This window comes from Stigmatopora argus, chromosome 14, assembly GCF_051989625.1.
Source record: "Stigmatopora argus isolate UIUO_Sarg chromosome 14, RoL_Sarg_1.0, whole genome shotgun sequence".
Lineage (NCBI taxonomy): Eukaryota > Metazoa > Chordata > Actinopteri > Syngnathiformes > Syngnathidae > Stigmatopora > Stigmatopora argus.
The window spans coordinates 9,801,311-9,813,040 of NC_135400.1; the positions used below are offsets into that span (position 1 = coordinate 9,801,311).

At 42.8% G+C, this 11,730-nt stretch overlaps 2 protein-coding genes across 3 annotated transcripts; both read right to left on the bottom strand.

Annotated features, from left to right (window-relative positions):
* Positions 1–58: 58 nt before the first annotated feature.
* LOC144088641 (all-trans-retinol 13,14-reductase-like) lies at positions 59–5,214 on the bottom strand. Its single transcript, XM_077619165.1, has 11 exons — positions 4,982–5,214; positions 4,064–4,246; positions 3,739–3,980; positions 2,758–2,959; positions 2,485–2,682; positions 2,286–2,405; positions 2,038–2,176; positions 1,350–1,459; positions 1,090–1,259; positions 627–786; positions 59–333 (listed from the first exon to the last, which is right to left on the bottom strand). The coding sequence occupies exons 1-11, from the start codon at positions 5,139–5,141 to the stop codon at positions 185–187; spliced, it is 1,833 nt and encodes a 610-aa protein (XP_077475291.1). The 5' UTR covers positions 5,142–5,214; the 3' UTR covers positions 59–184.
* A 380-nt stretch (positions 5,215–5,594) lies between these two features.
* Positions 5,595–11,684, bottom strand: LOC144088648 (glycylpeptide N-tetradecanoyltransferase 1-like). Of its 2 annotated transcripts, none has more exons than XM_077619176.1 (12): positions 11,520–11,684; positions 9,500–9,608; positions 9,091–9,235; positions 8,895–9,013; positions 8,291–8,382; positions 8,086–8,202; positions 7,844–8,014; positions 7,662–7,770; positions 7,413–7,580; positions 7,019–7,183; positions 6,803–6,940; positions 5,595–6,575 (listed from the first exon to the last, which is right to left on the bottom strand). In XM_077619176.1, the coding sequence occupies exons 1-12, from the start codon at positions 11,621–11,623 to the stop codon at positions 6,555–6,557; spliced, it is 1,458 nt and encodes a 485-aa protein (XP_077475302.1). In that variant the 5' UTR covers positions 11,624–11,684; the 3' UTR covers positions 5,595–6,554. The 2 variants fall into 2 exon arrangements, with proteins under 2 accessions (XP_077475302.1, XP_077475303.1); XM_077619177.1 differs by having other exon boundaries at positions 9,500–9,602; positions 11,520–11,658.
* Between the last annotated feature and the right edge of the window lie 46 nt (positions 11,685–11,730).

An 11,730-nucleotide genomic window follows, 5' to 3' on the forward strand; every position in this document is an offset into this window, starting at 1 on the left:
TGCTGTATATCAAATATTTAACTTATCAGAAGGCACTGACATGATAAAAAACGACCAATTTTAATGTGTTAGCCTCATTTTATGTTATCAAAAAGGGGATTTCATTATGAATTGAGCATCAAAATGCAATATCAGTAAATTAAAAATCCACAACGGTCGAGCCAGCTGTTGCTCTTTTGCTTGGTTATACCCCTTTCAGTTTGCTATTGTGAATCTTGGTCTTTTTTGCCAACGTGATGGCGTCCATATGCAGATTGCGATGAAGAATGGCCGAGCCACAGGTAAGCGCGCCGGCAAGTGCGCCAGCGAATCCACACACGAACACGTCTTGACCTACGACACAGAGTCGTGAAAGTAAGAGACTCGTTGCTGATTCGTCAAAATTATACAGTTAGATGTGCACATACCCTATTAAAATCAATCTAAACACTTTGAATCAAATGAAATCGTGGAAGACTTGCAATATCGACTATTGCATTACACATTTTTATCTCTATACATAGTATATAGACAGAAACTTACACTGAATGGGGATCACTGTACTGTACCTGTACTCTTTGCGACATTTGTGTTTGGTGACGCAATATTCATATTTTTTTGTTCAAATTGTGGGACAATATCACTACCTGTCAGGTAGAGGTTCTTGAACGGCGTCTGGGGCCTGAGGCTGGCACAGAGCTGTGGGTTGAAGCGTGAAGTTCCGTGGTCTGCCCCGTAAATCTCGCCTTTGGGGGCGGCGATGTAGTGCGTGTTAGTGATGGGCGTGCCGGCGTCGATAAATTCCACCTGTGCCAGAATGGGAAAACTTCATCGATCCATCATGTTATAAAACTTGCCTACCAGATGACATTTGGCAAGAGATATACCATGGACTAGTCGCCAGAAAATGTCAGAACACGTACAGACAAACAAGCATTCACACATTTTAAACCTATTGAAAATGTGTTTTCAGCGAATTTAGAGTTCATGTCTTGGAAATGTGTAAGAACAATTAAAAAGCGTGATAACAGCTATGGTCTGGTGACTTTTTTTGGACATCTAATAGATAAAGTGGACAACCCTGAAAACTGCTGCCAATGTTGACCTTACCTTATCTCTGGTGATTTTGGGGAAGTTGTCCAGCACTATCTGCAGGGAGGTCTCCATGAACGCCTGCTTTAGCTCTTTGTAGTCAGGCGCCCGGTTGGTCGGCTTATCGTCCTTCCACTCCTCGAACCAATCGTAAATAGCAAAGCTGACCAGACTCAAGGTGGATTTACCTACCATGTCCGGTAAAAAAACAAACATGACCCATGTAAGTTCCACATGGAATACTAATAAGTGACATGCTGCTTCCTAAAGTCTCGTACCTGGCGACCTCTCTTCCCAGGTTGGATCCTTAGCGGATGGAGAGGCGACAAAAAGAATTGGGATATTTTTGGATGACTCCTCTCTGTCACTGTTGGAGTATTTGATCATCCTGAGAGAAAAAGCAGTTAACATACAAGTCTTCTGTCATTTTCAATGATGATATTCAATTGGCCAAAGGGCATCACCAAGATCACTAAAATAAAGGAAACAAACACATTTATTCATTCTCCCTTGTACCCTGCCCGCCCCCAGTGAATGCCGAGCTGGTACAATTTGGGGACAAAGGGGTCTTTGAGTTTTCTCTGTGTACAGTTGAGATGTGTACGCATTTTTGAGATTGGGAACATCCCAATAGGATTTATTACATAAGGCTCACGACAACGATGATCTCCCACTAAGACGATATGACAGGTGACATGTCATAGTAAATAAATTGATGATATTCTCCAATACAGCTTTGAAAGAGAAAAACAAACTATTTTTAAATGTAAAAAATACATGATTATTGTTTCTGCACTGTCGCAGACAATCTGCCAATGAGTTAAGAGCGCTGAGAGGGAAATGCCACCCTCAACTTCCATTTATTTTTATTCTCACAAGGGTTGCGGGGGGTGCTGGAGCCTATCCCAGCTAACTACGGGCACCAGGCGGGAAGAAACCAGAGTACCGGGAGAAAACTCAACTTACAGTTCATCCAAATTATTTTCGGAAAAGATCCAGTAGTTGTCAGCTTTGAGGCCCAACTCCTCCTTGGTTCCGTTAAGTCCCAAAAAGATGCTGAGGCCACCCATGCCATTTTTCACCATGCTCAGCTGTCTCTGGATCGCTAACAGACAAACAGAAAAAGAGAAAATTGACACCTGATACACAGTAGAGGGCGCAAAATGGAAAAAATGGAGGTTCCCGGAGACGAATCTATAATGGTTCTTTCTTACCTGGCATGGCTTGGAGCTCTTTAGGCAGCAGCTGCTGGTAAGTGTTGAAGATACCTGCATTAGAGATGATCATGGGGGCCTGGATATGTACCTCCTCCTGGCCCTTCATGACACTCACACCTGATGGAAGCGTATCAAACAACAATGAAAGAAAGCAAATAGGATCACAGTCAGGCTTCATCACGAAAAGTCCACTCACCGCATGCTTCGCGCGCTTCGTTGAACAGGATGCGATTCACGGGCGCTCGCACCAGAACGGCGCCCCCTGCCTTTTCGATGATGGGGATCATGTGGTAGGCGATCTCGCTGGCGCCTCCCTTCGGGTACCAAGCGCCGTTGAGGTAGTGAGTGACAAGCAAGCTGTGCATGGCAAAGCTGGCCTCTTTTGGCATATTACCTGAACGAGGACCAAGAAAACGCCTCCGTATTATCTTATCCACTCCTAGTGTTTTTAGCCAACATGGTTGCTTACCGTAGGTGCCGAAAATGTAGGCGAAAACAGCCCTGAGGTCCTTGTTTTCCGTCAGCCCGTCGATGACTTCAGTCACGCTGCGAGATGCCATTTTGAAAAAGGGCGACACGTATCCGACCAGGCCACTGCGGACTAATAACTCGGCCAAGAAGGCCGGGAGCTGCTTGAGGACAGCTAGGAACCAGACGCCACGGCCGATTTTCTAAGGACGCAATGAAGCAAGGTCAGGATGAGATCATGCCAGAGGTGGGTTGATGAGCCAAAACTTTTACGCAAGTGAGAGTGGTGTTACGAGAAAATAATATTGCTCAAGTAAAAGTAGTCATTCCAAAAAAATGTTGTTTTTTTAAAAACTATTTGGTGAAAAGAATACTGCTTACTGCCAAACCTACTGAAAACCCACGCAGGCACGGGGAGAACATGCGAACTCCACACAGGTGGGCCGACCTGGATTTGAACCCAGTTCCCCCACTGTGAGGCAGACGCACTAACCACTCATCCACAGAACATATTTCTTAAAATGAAATTAAAACGATCATATCTCCGGTTTTCCTAGGTCTATCGAGGCAAATGAAAATTGGGAGAAAGGTTGAAATCCACGCTGTCCAGTAATCTTGACTTAAAATAGTTGATTTTTAACAGTGCTTTAAATATACCATATGATTAAATAGGCCAAAGTGATCTTAGTACTTCCGACTGTAAGCTTGTGTGTGGTTATGTGATTGTATTGTTACATCTTATTGTAAAAACATAACAAATAAACAAAATGAATACAAAAAAATGCAACGACTGCACTATAGCCCAAAATAGCCGAGTAAGTTTGTTCTACACAAATCTACCCAAGTAATGGTAAAAAGTATGACGGGATGAAACTACTCTAGTAATTTTTTCTCAAAAAGTTACTCAACTAAATGCAGCGGAATACATGTATCGTAATGGATGACTTAGTTTTAGCTCCCGCCTTGCCATGAATCTTCTTACCAAGACCAGTCGCATGTATTCGTCAATGGCCGCCTCCTCGCCCGGGAAGCACTTCTTCAGCTCGTCTGGAAAACGTTTGCGCCCGCTGTAGATAGGATAGCGTCGACGGTTTTCCGGCGGCCCGATCACAACTTGGTCAAACGGGTTCTCCAAGGGCTCCCACTGCAGTTGCCCATTGGTCAGCTGATCCAGCATGCAACGGAATGGCTTGTGGTCCAGCAGGTTGCCAATGTAGTGGATTCCTAAGGAATAAAAACAAATATGACAACATCCAACAGGAAAAAAGGGCCAAAAGGAATTCAACAAACTTGAACGTTCTCCTCACCGACATCAAACTCGAAACCCTTCTCGGTAAACGTGTGGCAGCATCCGCCGGCCCGGTCGTGTTGCTCCAAAACTAGGACTTTTTTACCCACTTTTGCTAGCACCACAGCCAAACCCAGCCCGCCGATGCCGCTTCCAATGATGACTGCGTCCAAGTTTTCTGGCACCTTACTGGGCAGGAAGCCTGGGTATAACAATGTTGGAAAATGTAGTTAGTTTGTATAGCATACTATGTGTGCAAAAAATTGCATACATACATGGACATAACAATTGAGGCCATGTAGACCACAACATTAATAATTCAGTTTTTTTTATTCTTATATGAATAAATACCGTTTTTCAGAAAATGTTCAGAAAAGTAAAAGTATACACGAGCATTAATAAAGAATTTTAAACATTTATTTTCCCTCATAATTTAAATGAATAAAGTGTATAACAGCAATAATTGCATTTTAAGCTATGTTTTAATAAATGAATTTTTAAGTTAAAAATTATAACTGATTGTCTGACATTGACAACAATAGACGTCCAATTCATTTAACCTGAGAGGGCTGGCTGTGAATCCTCATTTTTTTTGGTGCCTAGACAGTAGACACCCAATCATGTCACAGTCAAAATGGATTGAACGCTGCAAACATGCCTAATCACATCGAAATTAAATTAAAAATCTAACTTAAAAATGAATACGTATTTAGAATTAGAAGCAAATTTCCTCACCTGTGGATAGAACAAGTCACGCCCCTGCTGACTTGTCTGTCAGTTAAGAGTTTACAAGCAGCTTTGTCGCATTTGATCGAAAATAGTCAATTTGATTTGGACAAATTATGGACAAGAATCAAAAGACAAACTAATTCAGCGAGACGTCCAACACGCGTGCGAAAGGTCAATTACGTAACACGCAGACGGTTTTATGGCTCACCTTGTTTCAACACTTTATTCTTCTCTTTGCGGTTGTGGACCATCGGTTTCAGGGGTTCTCGCGTGTCAAGTGAGAACGGGTTGGGCCCGGAAGAACCGAAGGCATATTTAATCAAGTAAATAAGCAAAGAAACGCCAACAATGGCCACGGTGAGCCACATTGTTGCCGTCAATTCGGTCCAGTCTGCAACTGGTTTGACATACACTACCCTTTTCCTCCTCGATTACGTCGCACAATTCGTAAGCTCCGCCCATTTAGCCTCATCCACCAATCAGCGTCAAGGAGAAAGTTACTTCTTTTTTTTAATGACGATAGTACAGTAAAGCAAGTTTTTAAGCATCCATGTTAATGTTGAATAGATAAATTTACCAAAAATAAAAACTCTGGAAAGATTTTTTAGTTTGTACGTGGCCATTCTTTGTCCATGAATCATATAACACACTGGTGTTGTAATCAGGGCAACATCCAGTCATAATGTGACACATAAACTCAAGAAATATATATGTATTTAAAATCATTTTTTTGAAAAATCAATCCGGAATGAGGTTGCACAGCAAAACAATCCACACTACAGGATGTATATTGAACAACAACAAGAACCCTCACAAGCATGTCATTTATGACAACATATTCAGTATGTTTTTATTTCTTGCTCCAAAAATGTCACCTGCAGCTTTCACATGCATGTTCATTTTCTTTACATGATTGCAAAAATCCCACAACTCGTTTTTTTAGTGACTCCTCCCCAGTGTCATTCTCTCAGCACAACCATTTAAAATGCAGCACGTCACTATTCATACACTTCCAAGCTTTTATTTTTTCTTGTAAAATTGCGCCTTTGCTTACGAGCTAGTGGGGGAAAGCCACGCTGCAGCAAATAAGACCTGGGATTAGTGAGCTTGAACAGCAGATTTATTGATAACGGTGTCAAAGTCTGGTGCACACAATCACAGCACAGCGTATCAGGGAAACTGATTTTTGTACCTCATACAACTGTTTATCTTCTAAAATGACACCTAGTTAAGGAAATAAGAGATGATCAAGCAGGAATGAGGGGGAAAAAAGCCCTTGCTATTACCTTATGTTGGGTTACTACCACATCAAGTTGAGGCATTCCATGTTAAAACTTCCTTTTAAACTGACCCCTAAAATTTCAAATCATACTTGACTTGCAAAAATAATAATAATAAAGCACTCCAAACAAAAGAGTAGTGTGCGCCTGATCAGAGCGCAGATTAGCATTTAACAATTACCCCTTTTTGAAAATGTTAGTGGGATGCAGTCACCCATTGCTCATGTGTGTGTGTTGGTACAATCAACCTCCAATATGAAATATTGGCTTCGATGTATCCGCAATAGCTGTAAGGTTTTCGTGAGGGAGTCAGGCTCCCTCCCCCTTGCCTGGCAGCTATAGTGCAGCACAAAAAAAATGTTCAGAAAGAACCCCCCCCAAAAAAGAAAAACTAAAACCTGGCAGTCTTCAGGCCCATCAGTCAGGTGGCGTGTGCAATGGTGCGGTCGCATTGGTCTTGATCTAACACTTAACGCCATTGTGGTGGGTTGGAGGAGGTTGTCACTGCAGGACTAGGCCAACCTGAGTGGAGAAAAAAAAAACAAAGACCATATGGTGAGAAATGTTTCACATTCTGGCCAAATAAAAAGCCTAGAAACACTCTAAAACAGGGGTGCTCATTAAACTAGGTAGATTGCAGGAGCTATCAATAGCTTGCACCTTATCTCAAGTTAAATCAAGAGATTTTTATAACCCATTTTCACTTCTCTAAATGACTTAAATCTGCTTTTAAAATACACAGATAGCACCTTTTCAGAGCCCATACTGGGGCACTTCCAATTGTAAAGATAATACTGTAGATTGCCATCGCCGATGCCGAACTTGAGCTTTTCCAGGAAAGTTTTGTTTTCCATGAGGTCCAGTGCATTGAAGACATCAAAACCTTTCTGAATGATAAAAATAAAAAAAACTTTCAGCTTAATGGTACAGGAAAAACCTACTGATATTTGCATGCAATTACACACCGATTTGGCCAAGATGAGGGCGTCAGACATGAGGTCCAGCAACGGGGTGGTGGTATGAACATTGTAGAAGGAGTAAGCGGCTTTTAGGGTGCGGTGCACCGGGTGATTCATAATTGTGGACGGCAGTGTGTAGAAACTCAGGAAATCCGTCACTTTGCCTTCGTTCTGCCAGTAAAAAGACCAAATATGAATGTCATATTGTTACCTCTCACCCTATTCGTGCTGTTAGCCCCCGAAATACAAAGCTATAGCTACACAAAGCTCTCTCTCATTTAATTGCCCACTGAATAAATGGTTGCTATATTTTCTTTTCGGCAAAAAAAAAAAAAATCATGCTCAATTAGAAGAAAAACATCCAATTAATTCATAAAATCAATTTATGGAGGAGGCCTACCTCCACCAAGTACGTGTCAATGATGTTGTCGCGGGGCAGCAGCCAGTGGGAAACTTCCTCCTGATTCATGGCGGGCACCAGGTTGAACTGGCCCAGGTACTCGCGCAGGAGGCGGCACACGGCCGGCACATCCTTCTTGGTCATCGCCCGCAGACTTGTCTTGGGGGCCTGCGACGGGAACAAGAAAGGCACATGTTTATTACTCATAACAAGGACAGTTAATCTGTTCCTGTTTGCTATCACACCGACCTCTGGCAAGCGGTACAGCTTCATAGTGCGCTGCATAGTCATGCTCCTGCTAAGGTGGGAGAACTTCACCTCGATCAGTTTGCGCACGTTCAATGAACGATGCCAGTACCTGCACAGCAACAAGACTAAACTTACTGCCTCGGTGATCGGAATCGCTACCCACCAAAATTATGGAGCCCCACCTGCACGTGCCAACGGGTTTAGGCAGGACCACCCCGGCCGTGTACACTGCCTGGAAGATGCCTTGAAGGTTGACGCGTCTGGTGATCTCCCTAATCAAAACCGGCGCCACTCGCTTGGCTCGGAGCTTCTTGTGGACGCACAGGAAGTTGATCTCCACCATTTTCTTCTCGCTGCAATAAAAACAACACATTTGCAACACATTTGTCTCTTTGTATGAAAAGGCTAGCAAACAGCTGCATACATGTCATAGATGCGGATAGTCGCGGGGATGGCGCTGATGAAGCCCACCAGCTTCTGGTTGGACTTCACCCTCACGCCACAGTGCCACTGAGGTAACCAGCCGGGGGGCCGCAGGGCCCTGGGGAAGGGACAGAAAAGTTTGTGCATTCAATAAATCTACTACTCTTTGAAATTAAAGGAGTGTTAATAGAAACCACAATACTTACCAGAGCAGGAAGTCGGGAGAATAGTCAAATCGAAACATGTTGTCATCATCTTCCACATAGTTCTCATTGAGGAGTGTGTAGAGCTCTTTGAGCTAGTTTCAGGGGAGAGAATAAACTATCAAATGACAGGAATTGGTTGTTTTTTTTCCCCAAAGAATGTTGGTCAAAAATAAAATGGTTAAAATATCTTTGCTCTACTAAGAAACCTGCAGTGTGAACCCATGTTGAGTGGTGGTTTGACATTAGCAAAAGCTAGGGTGGTACTAGCATTTATGCCACTATGTCAACATTATTATTGATGAGGCTTATTAAATGATTGTTTATCTGCCATGTTTGCCTGTTCTCATAGCCATGCTAGCCATTACTTCATGACCCTTAGCTTTGCCGCCATCTTGTGGTGTATGTGTGTTATGTCACTCCCCTATAAAGAGCCTGTAAATTATTTGCTGATTTTTTTTCTATTCATGCCCAGGCTTGGTCGTAAAGACATTGTAGTAGCTATCACTAGTATGCTTGTATTCATATGGACTCATTCCCTTGAGTTCTACTTATCGCGTTTTAAAAAAAAACGTCTTATGCTGATCTTTTACATCCTTTATCTTACCACGAAAGGGTTGCTCAGGTCCAGGGTGTCCCAACAGAAGCCTTGTGGGAGGCTGTAGGGTTCCTCGCGAATGTGGTTCTTGTCAGGTTCGATGGAGCCGTGCGAAGTCACAGTCTCGCCTGAAGTCAAAACACGCCAGCGGTTAATTTGAGGTGTTGAAGTCTGGTAAATGTGTAGTTGTTGGTGTTGGTCTTACCCAGTTTGGGGACAGGCTGTGTGTCCCAAAACTGGTAGCTTCTCCGACTGGCCTCCTCCATGGTCTTGGCGGGCCCTTGGCCAACGGAAAAGAGCTCGATAGCTTTCTGAATCTCCTGCAGCTTGTCAGCGGGCAGCGAATTCACCTGGGAAGTTCAGGTTCTTTAAAAATTTATCCGATTGCTCTTCAAGTGAAATTAATCAAAAAAACAGTACATCGTCATGAAATGACGGTCCTGCAATACCACAGACTTCAATGTGAAACTAACAAGTAAATTAATCTTTCAAAAGAAAAGTTCATATTTCAGCTTACGACCTAATGATGAGTTCAGACTCTTTAAATCCAAATTAGTCGAAAAGCATGCAAAGGCTGGTAAAAATACTGATTGCAAAGTTGGAAATGTTCATGCCTTGGCGAGGTTGTCTTTAGACATTTCTATGGGTGCTGCGCTCTTTTTCTTCTTCTTTTGCTTTCTCTTCTTTTTCTTGGCACCGCTGTCGTCCGCCAGACTCCTGTCCCTTGAACAAGAGAAAATACAATTAAAATAAGTGCTTAGGCATTTTCGCATTGGTGTGTTTGGAAAGTGGCTGTGCAGTTATACACTTCATGACAGATTTGCTTTAATACAGAATACAGTGAATTCCTCATATTGGCTTTCAGGTGTTAGCAGATTTTCCAATTTGAGGGTTAATTTACACCCATACATTTTCTGCCAGGAGTGACTGGTCCTAAGGGAAATTACCATGAGTACAGTAGTCTAAGCATGCTACAAGTAAAGCGGGCCTGAATTGATTTCCATATTTCAACGAAAAAACCCACACAATTTTCTTCCTTTTACTTATCACCCTATCTATCCTGATAAGAACAGGCAATATCAAGACATTCTCTACCTACGCTAAACTGACATTCACCTTAGGTCCAGTTTAAATCACTTTTAAGCCCCTGCCCTCGCACCCTATAACCTTCTTCACTGAAGCCGCACAGCCCCACTCGTTCACCCACACATCCCTTTTTTTTCTTTCCACATACTTACACAGGATAATCTCATTATTGTCTGCGGGTGACAAGGCACACAGATGGCTCATCACATGACATTTGCAGAGAGGGAGTGACCAACCATGCACATGCATGTATACGTATACAAAAGGGGTGCGAGTGGGGGTCTGGACAATGGACAACAAACAAAACATTCTGTATGGGTTGTTCAATGGGTTTCCACTTAGCCACAAGTGTTCTTTGTGTTCAACACAGCTTCATCTTTTTTCCACTTCCCAACATCAACTTACTGTACATTTTAGATTTTGCGTACTTGAATTTGGATATTTAAACTATTGATAAAAGGCAATTATAAATATATTTTAATTAAGGGACGGTAGGGGGGACATTTATCCTTCATAAATAAATAGGTGGTGATTAATTCCACTCGATTAACATTATGTAGCACTTTAGGACCAATACAAGATACAACTCAAAATAATGTAACAAATCATTTTATGTAGTAACATTAAATGATAACGTTGACAAGGGGCTCTTGGTTAACAGTTTTTATCAGTTTGCAACACTACAAGGCTGTTTTTGTCTTTGCCTTTAATTGAATTCCTTCGGGGAGGAATTAACCTCTCAAACAAAAGGCGGGTTTGACAGCTCGCGTAGCTAATCAGCAGAACGTCAACGGGGCATCGGTGGGAACTCCATAAATTGATTAAACCATTTTTACATAGTCATGGAACTGAAATATTAAAGTTCAAGCCAAGTTCAAGCTGGGTTTATGATTACTTGCTGTGGAATGTGTAGAAAATTCAATCAGTGTTGCTTATTAGCTTTGTTTTCATCTAGCCTACAACGCCTTGCTAGGTGTAGCAGAGTTTGACATAAAATCCCTCCCATTTGTGCCGATTCAGACTAATAACATTCAGGCAAAAACATATCCAGCCAATGGCGTAAAAGTAAGTAGGCGGGACATTGCACCAGACGCTAACGTTAGCCTTTGGAGCTAATTAGCTATAAGCCAACCGGCTACCACCGTGGGCGCCTCTCGTTGTGTAGAGCTACTACACACACAAGTCAGGATCACTTATAAACTTGCTATTCAACAGAAATATGTCATTGTTTTTCAGGACGAAAAGTGATAAAACATTAATCTTCTGAGCTTTGTTTGAAAGCGTGCTTCGGCTCGATATCACCCAACAACGCCTTGCTAATGACTTGTATGATATACCACCCATATTCACCTCCCCTTGACCAATCATAACTCCGAACACTAAGGCTAACCCAATCTTCAGCCAATAACATGGATGGATGTGGGCGGGACGTTGAGCACTAGCTTTTCCACGACAGCTCCATCTGCCAGCGTGCGATCGCCTTAACTTTGTCTTGTGATGCCGAGACTGTTTTCTAATAATTCCAAGACGCCTGCAGAATAGTCGTACCCGTCGTCGAAGTGATGGTCCTCATTTTCACAGTCGCTGCAGTGTCCGTGGTCCTCTACGTCTTCTTTCTCCGGCAACGGTGCTGTCTCATTCTCATCCGCCATCTTCGACCAGGAAGTGAGAAGACAGCGTGTGTCCTCGAGGCCTTTAAACGTCCCTCGTTGTGATTGGTCCGCAGTGGATGACGTAGGCAGTCCATCATCACTGCGAG

Excerpts from the sequence above, each read along its gene's own strand:
- LOC144088648 (XM_077619176.1), bottom strand. The coding sequence starts at position 11,623 with ATGGCGGATGAGAATGAGACAGCACCGTTGCCGGAGAAAGAAGACGTA. Across the intron at positions 8,203-8,290 it reads TCTCCCGACTTCCTGCTCTG|GGCCCTGCGGCCCCCCGGCT; the intron begins GTAAGTATTGTG and ends TCCCTTCCCCAG. Across the intron at positions 7,581-7,661 it reads AGCTGTACCGCTTGCCAGAG|GCCCCCAAGACAAGTCTGCG; the intron begins GTCGGTGTGATA and ends TTCCCGTCGCAG.
- LOC144088641 (XM_077619165.1), bottom strand. The coding sequence starts at position 5,141 with ATGTGGCTCACCGTGGCCATTGTTGGCGTTTCTTTGCTTATTTACTTG. Across the intron at positions 2,177-2,285 it reads AGAGCTCCAAGCCATGCCAG|CGATCCAGAGACAGCTGAGC; the intron begins GTAAGAAAGAAC and ends TTTGTCTGTTAG. Across the intron at positions 787-1,089 it reads CCAAAATCACCAGAGATAAG|GTGGAATTTATCGACGCCGG; the intron begins GTAAGGTCAACA and ends ATTCTGGCACAG.